This window comes from Asterias rubens, chromosome 15, assembly GCF_902459465.1.
Source record: "Asterias rubens chromosome 15, eAstRub1.3, whole genome shotgun sequence".
Lineage (NCBI taxonomy): Eukaryota > Metazoa > Echinodermata > Asteroidea > Forcipulatida > Asteriidae > Asterias > Asterias rubens.
Window position 1 is genome coordinate 2511286 of NC_047076.1, and position 12947 is coordinate 2524232.

At 39.4% G+C, this 12947-nt stretch overlaps 1 protein-coding gene across 10 annotated transcripts in view; it reads right to left on the bottom strand.

Moving 5' to 3' along the window:
• LOC117299822 (rap guanine nucleotide exchange factor 4-like) overlaps positions 1-12947 on the bottom strand; it is a 91908-nt gene that overhangs the window by 30899 nt on the left and 48062 nt on the right. For 9 of the 10 annotated variants that reach the window (XM_033783359.1, XM_033783357.1, XM_033783358.1 and 6 more), the window contains 3 exons: positions 7185-7263; positions 4787-4860; positions 1458-1520 (listed from right to left, as the gene is read on the bottom strand). In XM_033783359.1, coding sequence (XP_033639250.1) covers positions 1458-1520; positions 4787-4860; positions 7185-7263 — 216 coding nt within the window. Of the gene's footprint in view, positions 1-1457; positions 1521-4786; positions 4861-7184; positions 7264-7852; positions 8175-12947 lie in introns of those variants that run through there. The other variant, XM_033783361.1, reaches the window with a different exon arrangement.

The window sequence follows — 12947 nt, forward strand, 5'->3', positions numbered from 1 at the left end:
TTGGTGTCGAAAATGAAATAAAAAAAGGTGGAAGGAAACAAAAATATTCCCATACTGTCTGGCTTTAACTTACAAGTGAGTACAGATCATCATAAAATAAAACACTAGTAACAGGAACACACAAACTGAGAAACGTTACTGACAGTAATGCTTCTTAGATTCAAAATTGTTGGCACAAAAACTAATATCTTTTTACATAACCACATTACATAGAATTGAAATGTTTCTCAAAATGCTTTATACATTCGAAAGCTGCTCTGTAGGCTTCTTACCAATTTCAATTTTCAATTCAATTCAATTCAAAAATCAATTTATTTCCATACTCTCATAAAAGAATAATGACAGTTACATGTATTATGGAGTAAAGCGAAAAATATCTTTAAGTTTTGGTAAGCATGAGCTTGTAAAAAATAGCCTGACAGACAAGAAAACATGACAACCAGACAGACAGACAAAAGGACAGATGAGCATAATACATGACACAACGAGTTCGTAATAAAAGTGACAAGATGGCAGAACAGTTTAAGCTGAAAATAAATAAGACAAGTATTGAAGATTTTCACTGCCGCTTAATTTTAAGAATGATTACCAAAGGTTCCCTTCAAGTTTATACAACAATCATGGTTGCTCATCATGCCCATATAACCCTTTGAAATTTCAATGTACAGCTCAACACATCCTCATGCCAGATTGGGCTTAAGCGCAGACACTCCCCCTTTCATTGTCTGACCCATTTCCAAACAGCGCGAGGAGAACTCAGACAAGTATATTACAACAACATGACCTTGTTGTAATGTTTAAGTGGTGCAAACACAAACCCTCACTGAATCAATCTTCATTCTTTTTCCAATTTGCGAGAGCCACGTTCGGCAATCGATGCAAAAGAAATACATGGCCTATGTGTAGTTCCCGGGCGGTTCTGAGAGCTCTCTCGCTCTAGAAGCAGCCTCTTTGATTTCCAAATCCCGTCCTCCATCGCGGGGCAAGGATACAGTGTTGTATTGATTAGGGAAACGGAGACGGAGATTTCAGACTAAGATCGTTGAATTCTTGTAGAAAAAACTTTTAAAGGGACACTTCTGGGCCCGATTTCATAAAGCTGTTTAGCAGAACATGCTGCTCAAGAATTTTTTTTGCTAAGCAAGAAACGAGTGGGGCATCGGTGTAAACCTTTAAAATGTTGGTTGTTCACCCAGTGCTGGAATAAGCAACGTTTGTCTGTGATTAGCAGGAATTTGTGCTTACAGGCTTTATGAAATTGGGCCATGGTTTACAAAAAGACAACAAAAAAACAGGCCCTCTGGCAAGTGGCATTTCCACAAGTAAAATTTTGTATTTGTATTGGAACTTTGCACGGGCACCACAGGAAAAGCACAGACACTGCGGCAATTGCCTTGGTGTGTGCCTTGGGTTTTTCCAAGGCCTGGAAGACACTCCTTTTATTTTGAGAAGCTTACCTTGACGATAGGAAGGGCTGGATGTATTGGTTCCAATCCTTCAAGAGTTTTCTTGGAAGAACCCTGGAAAGAAAAGTAGAACAGTATTATCAGAGGCAATAATTCATACCTAATGAGTATACATCGTATAGGACCAAGGCACTTTGGTAGAGACAGTAAAGTGTTTTCACCGAATGAAAGTGTTGAACAAAGAGAACAACTGCTGCCACCTAGCATTCCAAAGAGGGGACCTGTGAATCTTTGACTTGGTGCCTCTTTAGCGGATTGCCGTGCATGAGTGGTTGCTCGAAGAAGAACAAGAGGGGTCCAGTAGTTGATTTCATGAAATGATAGGATTAATTCTATCTCAAGTTTACAAGTAACCCATCCTAACGTAGAATGAGTTCAATTCGTCCTACATCTCCGGCCACTGAACTTAACTCATCCTATAAGTCCTAAGATTAATCCTTAGTTAGGAAGAGTTTGGTGAAATCGTTGGCTGTTGCTCAATATGACTTGGTTGTGACATGATGCCACTTCAGAGATTATAGAGTGGCAGCCAAAAGCCTAATTAATGCTATATATTTGCACATTTAAATTAACCAACTCAAGCGGTTTATGAGCGAGCAAGGGAAAAAATGGCGCGGAGATTCGATCACCCCTGGGAACAAGGTTGATCCAACTCTGCGTCTTTAAAATATAAAGACAGAGACTGTCACAACCCCTTCTCCGTACTTGCTTAGGAATTTCAGCCAATTACCCAAGGAGTGGATAATAAACAGTGAGAGTGTATCTGACATCTGAAGTGATTTGTGACAGCAGTAAACCTTATCCAAACATATTTAAACAGCGTTACTTATTAAAGAAGTAGTTGCGATGGATTCCTTACGGGGGAATATTATTGTTTGAATGAAAGTCAATTGTCAGCTTATGGTTGAGTTTTTTGGGGGTTGAGTAGTCACCCTGAAATTATTCAATCTTTTTGAGGACAAACTATGCTGAATATTATCATGATGGGTTTTCTTTTCTTATGAACAAACTATTGACAACTTGTTTAATTTTGTATTTTATGCGTCTCCATTTTCATAACCCTTTTCAAAGTTTCCCTGTACAATGCAGTTCAACCTATCCTTTGCCATACTGTAAATTCTTTTACTATTTACACATATATATGAAATAAACCAATAATAATAATAATACAAGTATTTCAATTTAACTCAATTCAAGTAATAATAATATTACTGTTCAAAACTTTGAGTATAGGTTATTTTCAGAACCACAACAAAATTCAGAGTCACATTCAGAGATCTCAATCAGTTTACACGGTGTTACCACAAACCTTTACTAAAATAACATATTTAAAAGAATGTTTTTCTTTAAAAAAAAAACATCAGTTTCGTTATAAATGGAATTATTCATCACCAAACCAATGTTGCACATTCGTCAGATGTTAAATTTCAAGCAAAATGTAGTAATTAGTAGGTGTAATAATACTAATCAAATGTAGCAATTGAGACATTACATGGCATCATCCTTGGCTAATATGCAATAAAAGAAAATTATACTTCTAAATAAACAGTAATCTAGATGCTTATTTAAATAATCTTCTTTTGATCGTTATGAATTTTCCGTCCCTCAATTTTTTTTTAAAAATTAATGGCAACTCTAATAATACTGTTGGGTTCGACGGCACGGACTAATAAGCATTTTCATGGCTGCCGTGGGTTACGCTGTTATTCTTGTTACTCGGCCGCCGTGGAGACGTAAATTGATTATCTTCTGCAAAATGCATGAGGCTTGGTAGTAGTGACTGGCTTAGAGCAGCTTCGTTTCAATTTGCGGACTGAACACAAAGAGGAAAATATCCATCATCTTCCAGACAATTTGAGGATCAAAATATTACTTCCACATCAGGGAGCAAATTACATTTTGGGGGGCTCAATTACATGACTTGTAGTTTGATAAAGTTCAATGTAATTTTGCTTTTTAAAGCCAGACGCTTTGCACTTTAAAAACATATTTTGTCTTCTGCCATCTCCGTCTGACCTATATGCTATAATCGGCCCTTAAATGTTAAGAAAAGAAAAAAAACCAAGACATGTTCAATCCGTCAACCTGATATGTTTACCTAAGCTTGCAAGGCTCAGCACCAAGCAACGCACACGCACAAAATAAAACACAAAAGCCGCTCCGAGAGAGGGGAAAGTCAAAACATGCCAAGCTTGGGTTACAAGACGCCGCGCTAAAACCAATCACCTAAAAAGCTCCGGTCGGGCCCTTGTGGGAAATCACAGTGTGGGCACAACCTGCACCACAACAGCCAAGAAAAATCTGGAACTTCAACGACGACGTGCGTGCCCCCTGGCAGTTCCTGTTACCGAACACAGCGTCTTGAAAAAAAGTGAACTAAAAAAAGATACAGGAATTGCAGCGGGGCGCGGTGGAGAATTTTCCGCACACATCTCAAAAACATGAGCCGAAGGCAGTGATGATTCCCAGGTTCTGTGTTTCTGTCCTCTCGGTCTACTTTTGAGACTCTCGCAAGATTCAATGGTTCTGAATAATCGTCTTGACGATTCAATATTAACGATACAGCCATCTTCCCTTAAGGTCAGATTTTTCTTTCCTCGCTGACAAACAACATCAGAACAAATCACAGAAGCGTCACAAGGAAAAAAAAATTAACCATATCAAGGGGTCGGACTCACACAAGAGCCAAATAGAAGTGGAGAAATAGAAGTACAAAACATTGTCAGAGGGACTCATAATATTGTCTGGTCAAATTTTGTTCAACTGCTTAATAAAGAAATTGGTCAAGCAGTATTTTATTGCCCAGCTTTATGGCCCAGGTCACCCAAAGTCATTTATTGCTTAGCCAAAAAACTTGCTAAGCAAAATTGTCTGCTTAAAGGCAGTGAACACTATTGGTAATTACTCAAAATAATTATTGGCATAAAACCTTTCTTGGTGACGAGTACTGGGGAGAGGTTGATGGTAAAAAACATTGTAAGAAATGGCTCCCTCTGAAGTGCCATAGTTTTTGAGAAAGAAGTAAATTTCCATGAACTTGATTTTGAGACCTCAGATTTAGAACTTGAGGTCTCGAAATCAACCATCTAAACGCACACAACTTCGTGTGACAAGGGTTATTATTTATTTCATTATTATCTCGCAACTTCGATGACCGATTGAGCTCAAATTTTCACAGGTTTCTTATTTTATGCATATATGTTGAGATACACCAACTGTGATGGCTAGTCTTTGACAATTACCAATAGTGTCCACTGCCTTTAACAGCTACATGTACACGAAATTGGACCCTATTTTCTTGAATGTTTTTTTGACCTCACCTGTCCTCCTGAGTGTGACCTTATCCTTGCTGGCATTGGTGTAAAGCTGTTCATTCCCTGGTTGGTTATACTGTCTGAAACAAAAAGAAAGTCAATTTAGAAAACCGAAATGAAACAAGGGGCGGATTGCAATAAAACGGCCTTAGTCAGCGGTCTAAGACCAGTCAGCTATAGCCGGCTATCTGTCTTAGACGGTCTTAGCTTAGTCAGTCATTAAGCCTGTTGCAATAAGCCGGTCTTAGATAAGTCGGCGAAAAGTAATGCAATTCGAACAAATGTCCCATTATACTTGGCACTTCTGCAGTCACTGGCGGTATGGCATTCTTCTTATTGCTTTGGTTTAAATCATTGGATATCAAATCTGTGAGTTGTATCATTTTTTTACTCTTGGGAACATATATTTACGATACACTGTATCATCATCATAATGCCTCTCATGGGTGTAACTGTCATCTATTTCTAAAACACAATCTCGTCGTAGAGCTCTTTGCATCAAATCATCTACAACTAACAAATGCAGCGCCATCTTAAAAAACCAAAACAAAGACCGATTATAGCCAGCTCAGAGCAGGCTTAAGATTTAAGACTGGCTATAATTAAAGACCGCGCTATTGTAATCGGTCTATAATTAAAGACTGTCTAAGCGCGTCTCAAGTTAGCCGGCTATAGCGCATAGACTGGTTTAAAACCGCTTGGTGCAATCCACCCATGAAGTTGTTGGGGCTCTAGTTAAAAGGCGAAAGAGCAACTTTGATATTTTCTAAATGATCAGCCGTCGATTTCACAAAACTCTTCCTAACTTAAGACTAATCTTAGGACTTAGGACGAGTCCCTACCCTGCACTTTAGCTCGCAGACCCTAAGATTAATCCTTAGTTAGGCCGAGTGTCCTAACCTTAGTTAGGACGAGTGTCCTAACTCGAGATAAGACGAGTCCTAACTCTTTGTGAAATCGAGGGCAGTCATCATAGGAACCGGGCTCAAAATCAACACTGGACCATAGGCTCGAGGCCTGTGCGTTTAGTGTTGGGAAAGCAAACACACAATGGGACAAGCCCGGTGGTTTTGTGTTTTCATTTGAATAAAATGCCTTAATGTGTTGACTGTGAATGTGATAATTATCTTTCAACTCTCTTTCAAGAGTATCTAAGTAAACATAAATTAGAAATCAGAATTAGCTGTTGCAAACAATTACCAACCAAATGGACCGAGAGTATAAATGCAAAATGGCCTGACGTTTCGACCCTAGCAGAGTCTTTCTCGAAGGCCTTCGAGAAAGACTCTGCTAGACGTTTCGACCCTAGCAGAGTCTTCCTCGAAGGCCTTCGAGAAAGACTCTGCTAGGGTCGAAACGTCAGGCCATTAACTATTTTAAACATAAATTAAACAGATCTTCTTCGAGAGCTTGTTCAACTCATTTAGATTCTGGTCTTGTTAAATAAATTTTGGTCCAGTGCAGTGGATTTTTACCCCAAACTCGAACCATGAGGAACGTTATTCTGCATTTGGGAAAACATGCCTTTGAGGATATTTCTTACAATACATATGTAACGCTTATACACATCGGTGCATGGGTATAAACCAAAATTAATACTCCTTATATCCCCGATGCAAATTTATCTATCACAAATGTCAGAAGCCGTTTGATTGCTTATGGTCTTCTGTCACTGGAAATTGTGTAAGACAAGATCGGAGAGCTTCACACCCTTCTTCAAGGCACATGACGAGTTAAGAAGTTGAATGCCACAATAAAAAGTGCATGTACTTTGGATGATAATATGGGAGACAAGGTGAACTCCCCAAGCTAGGGAAAGGATGTTCATCCATCAAGCTCAAGAAAAGAGGCCGAGGTAGAAATTAGGTGCATTAATAAAAAACTTAGCGTCACTTTTACATGATGTGCTTAGGATATATAGAAATAAGAGAGAGGGAGAGGGGGGAAGGGGGGTTGAGAGGTTTATGTATGATTATACAAGTAGGTGTATTCTAAGCCTGGTGCGAGGGCAGAGGGGAGGGAAGGGGATGTGAGGGAGTGAATTATAAACCCTTGATCTATAAATCCCCAAGCCTAATGGGAATAGGGTAACTGCGCAGCATTCTGGGCCATGGGGAAGGGGGGGGTGCTAGTTTTTCAAACCCATCTTTGCCTGATTTCATAAGGCCTGCAAGCACAAAAAATTGCTAAGCGAAAAAAAAAAATTTGCTAAGCAAAACTAGGTTACCAGCCAGAATACCATACAGTTATCATTGCTGCGACTGGTACCCTGGTGATTTCTTGCTTGGCCAAGAAGTTTGCTAAGCAGAATTTTCTGCTTAACAGCTCTATGAAATTGGGGCCTGTAGTTAAAGAGGTAGGGATCTGGGGGGGGGGGGGAGTGGCACTAGCTTTTCAAACTCACCTGTAGTGACGGTGCTTACTATGGAAGGCACTGAGAGTGGATTTGGGGCTAGCATCCCTTCCATCAGCTGTCGGTTTCTCTGCAAAGACAAAATTTTAAGAAAATAAGTCAGTACAGCTTCGTTCTATATGTTCCAAAAAGTGACTTCTTGTGCAACAGACATCAAAAGTGCTCAGGCTCTCCGCACAAGCTAGCATTTCCAGCCCGTACGCGCAAATTGCAGGCCAAAATGTACACAAAAAGTCGCAATTCTCTCGTAACAAAATATTAACATCCTTTAAAAAAAATTCTAAGAACCTCAATTCAATGGGAGACTTTGGGACGCTAGGTGGCAGCAGACGTACCGGGTAAATTTCCATTGTTTACGTAGTTCTGAACATGCGCATAATTCTGAGAACAATGGATTTACCCGGTAAGTATGCTGCCACCTATCGTCCCAGAAAGTCTCCTATTAGCGTGCTCCAGCCAAAGTTGTCTCTCAGGGTCCAGAATAACCCAACAGTTTTGGAAAATTCGAGGGAGAACCCTGTTGAAGATGAGAACATAAGTAAACTCTCACTAACTTTCAGTGACCAGACAGAACTGAAGCATGATCTGCAAAACAGGTAGGTCTTCTAGTACAATAGATTATTACAACTTGAGAAAGAGAAAAATTAAAAAAACTCAACTGAGCTCAGATTCTAGAAGGAGGTAAAGTACAGTGAGTACAGCTCTTAAGATCTTGCTCGTTGCTCAAACCACAACTTCCAGTACAACCAAAAACCATCTTCGTACGAGTGAGTAAAAACACTCAAAGCTGAACATCAAGTGTCCAATTCTAGCATCACGTACAAACCAGAAAAGACTTCAGCAGGAATCGTTCTGGCAAGACACAGCCCCGGTACAAAAGATTCTTACAACTTCTAGTAAGAGGTAAAATACAGTGTGTACAGCTCAATGACTTTCAGTACAACAGAAAGCTCTTCGAAAGAGCAAAAAACTCAATGCTGATATTCAAGTGTCCAATTCTACCATCGCCCACACACTTCTGAATATCTACAAAAACTAGTGTCAACCGACTCTCATCTGCCAAGAAGTCATCCGCAGATGTCTCTCCCACGTGCAGGAATTGTTCTAGCAACAGACACTGCCCTGGGAGTACCAGCTACCATAACAAACTGGTAACCATCCTTGAGTGCCTGACACAATCTTGCAGGTGCACCGCCTCAAAACATGCTCACATTCACTTAAGAAAGTGTGATGGTCCAGGCTTCCATCACACCTTCTTAAATTTCCCTCACTGGGGTTTTTCTATATGTCTGCAATTAATTATGCAATACTCGTAATGCCTTAGGCGGAGATCCCGCCATGAGTAAAAATAAGACCATTCTCAACCGACTGTGAAAAGATAATAAATTCCATCTCCGTTTTTGTAAGATTTCTAATAAAAATTACCAATAGTGTCTAGTGTCTTTAAGAAAGTGTGATGGTCTGGGCTTCCATCCCACCTTCTTAACCTTCCCTCACTGTTTTTTCCCCTTCATCTGCAATTAATTATGCATCGCTCACAATGCCTTGGGCGGAGATCCCGCACTGAGTAATAAGCCAGTTCTCAACCAACAGTACAAAAATAAATATAAAAAACAAACCGAAGAGAAATAACCCCAAAATTCTCCATCTCCGTTTGTGTAAGAACTCGAATAATATGAGAATGTGACTACACTACATATATTATTATCATCACTACATATGTTCGGCAATCTGTGATGTGCAATATTTTGTAGTGTATCCTGGAGTTACCAATCTGATAAATGAGGTTTGCCTCTTGAAACTACAACAATTTACTCAGCTGTTGCAAATTGCATCACAAAAATGCAGAACTTAGTTTACTGACCGGACGCTTAGCAGAGTCTTTCTTGAAGGCTAAAATGGAACTAGAAAAAGCTGTTGTAAACTGCTAGGGCTACAATATTTTGCAGCTATTTTATTTATAATTGTTTGGTTTGTAAACTACTTATCATGCAAAACAAGATTTTATTGAGCTGTAATACAGATAATCTCAGAGGTCTGTCGTCATGATCAGAGCAGGCCTGTTGCTCTGCACGGAATAATGAACTCTAACCCAGTTACTGCCGAGCACCTACGCTGGCTGTCACATCACAAAGTGCGCATCATTTATTTATTTGTGATGCTGCAGCGGCCAGCCTGGGAGCATGGAGTTCATAATTCCACGTACAGCCACATGCCTGCTATGATCATGAGGAGTGTCCATTTTAAAGCCTTGGACACTTTGTATAGGTGCAGAAAAACAATTAAAAGTTCACAGATTTACAAATAACTTACAGGGTTTACAGAAGGTAATGGTGAAAGACTTCGCTTGAAATATTATTCCATGAAATGCTTTACTTTTTGAGAAAACATTAAACAATATCAATTCTCGATATCGAGAATTACGGATTTATTTTAAAGGTATGTCATGACACGGCAAAACGTCCGGAACTAAGGGTGGGTTTTCCCGTTATTTTCTCCCGACTCCGATGACCGATTGAGCCTAAATTTTCACAGGTTTGTTATTTTATATATAAGTTGTGATACACGAAGTGTGGGCCTTGGACAATACTGTTGACCGAAAGTGTCCAATGGCTTTAACTGAAAGGTACCTGCCATCGGTTTCACTAAACTCTTCCTAAATTAGGATTTATCTTAGAACTTAGGACGAGTCCCAGCCTTTCTCTGTATTATGTTACCGTTAAGATTAATCCTCAGTTAGGACTAGTTACTCGTTACTATCTTGTTACTATCTCGAGATTGGATTAATCCTTGTGAAATCGGCTGCAGGGACCCTAGGACTTAATGAGCTGTAAGCCAAAATGATTTCCTTCAATCATGTAAAGTTTTTCTTTCCTGAGGTATATCCTGTCAAAGGTTACCCAAACAACTAGTAATTATATATCTAATATTTATTCTTTCAGGCTTTAAAAACAACACAGTACAATAAACAGAAGACTGAGAAAAAAACCTGTCCAAGAACTATGAAAAACCAGAGGAATATGAAGTACAGAAACAAACAACAGCCTATAGAGAATGCCCTAAATAAATCACTACCTAAAAGATAATTCCTCATTAAACAGAAAACAAATAGACAGATATAAACAAAATGCATTGAAAGATTATGTGCAATCTTATAATTGCATTATTTAGAAGAAGAAAAAAGAAGAAACTATATCCTAACACATTCACAATTTGATTCCTGGAAATATTCTTGAGTTTTTGATAAGCAAGTCTTTTTTTTTAAGCTGCCCATCGGATTTTGAATTAATAATGTTTTTTTTTTTCAATATCAAATTTTCAAAGGCATGCTATGTTAATGTAAGTGTGAATATAACATGTCCTTTTTCAGCCCCTGTTGACACCTCGTCCTGTTTTTATGGCAAATCTTTGTCGAGTTAGGCTGTTTTACCATTGAGGCTATCATCCAAACCTCAGTGTAATTCCAGTCTTGTAAAACGACCCCTTCCCCACCCCTCAAAAACCCTCTCAAAACTCCATGCAAGATCATATTGAATCTTCTCACTTCAGTGTTTTGTTTACTGACCCTCGTCAATAAGAACACGTCGCGGGTATTTTCACTTCCCGACCACTGCAACGCATACAAATCGGATGTTTGCAAAGGCCGATTGTTTGACCATCACGGAAGAAAAATCCTCCTCACAAAAGCTGCACGGAAATAAACGCTCTCCCACGCCGAACCTAAGAATATGAGGACGCTTAACTTTACCTCACATGGAAACTTAAGTCGACCCAAATCTGATATTAAATCCAGGGGATACAGGAATCCTTCAGAACAAAAAGGAACAGGAAAGGCCTTGGAAGACGCTGAATATAAACCGTCGGCCACAGGGTGTTTTCGTCCAGACAGAAAATGTCAACCATCCACTGACATTACCAACTTGAAAGGAAATCAAATACAGGCAGCTAAGCTCAAGAAGCCATGCTGTGTGTATTCATTGATCACATCCTCGCAAAATGTTGTTGAAAATATTTGTCTCTGTATAAGCAATTTTTTTTTTTTTTTTGCAGCGGTGCTTATTAAGGATAAGTCATACGATCGCCAATGATAACAACAAAATTTGAAAAAGATAAAAAAAATAAAAGTCAATCTTAAAGCTGTACATCCGGGTTATGTTTTTTAAGCAGACACTTGACATTCAAACTTGCGTGTAAATGTAAATGCTATCAAAGGAGAAACAATGTTTAGCGGGCACTGAAATTTCAAAACTAATCTAGATTAATTTTAGTAGATTTCTTCTTCAAAAGCATCTAAAAGAAAAATTGTGCTCAGATAAGCTCCCTCAGAAGTAAAAGCACTCTACTGTCAATTTGTACAAGGACACACCTCCTCAGATCCCTCTAACGAATTCTTGGGAGTATTTCTGTCAACTATTTTCCTTGTTCAAGTATCCTGACCTAAAAACAACCATGCCACTGTGAGCAAGTTCGAGTGTGCACAATGGTGAACTAAAGGTTGACCATTTGCACTCGAACCCAGGCTGGTTGACCATTGGTTGACTACTGTGGTCGACCATTTGGAACCAGCCTCGAGCCCATGGTTTCTTCACTGGTCCCAACAGCATGTTCCATTCTAACATGTGTAAAGCGCAGAGGGGAACCAGTGACACTAACGCGAAAAGACGGAAGGTTGACTAGACTTCCAAATGGATCGTTCGAGTGAGTGCATCACTGCGCATGTGCGTTGCTAGTCTGTGGTCGACCACTGGTGGACTAAATGTGCGCACTCGAACTTGCTCTAAAAACTCTCTCAACTGAGCACATGACCTATAAACTGTCGAATTGCTTTTCAATGGGGGTATTTTTTTCATCTAAATCGATTCAAAGAAGGGAATGAACAAATATTAAATCAGGAAGTTTTTTTTTGAGAATGGAAGTTCTGTCATACAGAATCACATGACGTATAAACTGTGTCAGGAATTTTTTTTCTATCTGTACACCAAAATTGCCACTGTCGTAGCGCTTTTCAATGGGACATTTCTTTTCTCTCCAAATCGATTCAAAAATAGGGAATCCTTAAACAAAAAAATCAGGTCAATTTTGAGGATGGCAAATCCATACTAAAAAAAAAAAAATTGCATCGGGGAAATAGAGCACCATACTGGTGCTGGTTTTGTTTAGTTCTACTCCTTTGTAGGAAGATCAGTCACGGTTGATAAAGCTAATGTCAGCGTGGGAAGAGACGTAGCAAGAAGATCAGATCAACAATTCCCGCTTGAAGCTTATAAGCCTAAACAGGCTGCAAAGCTGCAAATACTACCTTGTTGTTTTGGTCAAGTCCTTTCCAAACAGGGCGGGGGGGGGGGTCATCCAAAATGTCTGACACTTTAAAGGTTGTACGTAGAGTACTACTTTGTAAGGCCACTCCCCCTCCCCTTTTGGCAAACACCCGTTTCAAACCAGCAGTTTGTCCAGCCCCTTAATTTTGTGGTATGTTACAAAAGTTGCACTCATATAAGTCTACTCAATCTTCCTTAATTCACGTTTGCAATTTAGGACGTTTTTCTCTTTTCCTTTCCTTTGTAAATGCTGAGGACTACTACCCACACATTCTAAAATGGCCGCCTAGCAACGACGTAGAATTGTTTTGATGATCGGATGCTTGTATGAAGCCATTCCTCTCTTGATTTCCCGTGAGATGGCGTCTCAACTGCCAAACATTTGCGCTGAACCTCGCAGCGAGGTCTTAGCGTCCTCAAATAGACTGTACTAAAG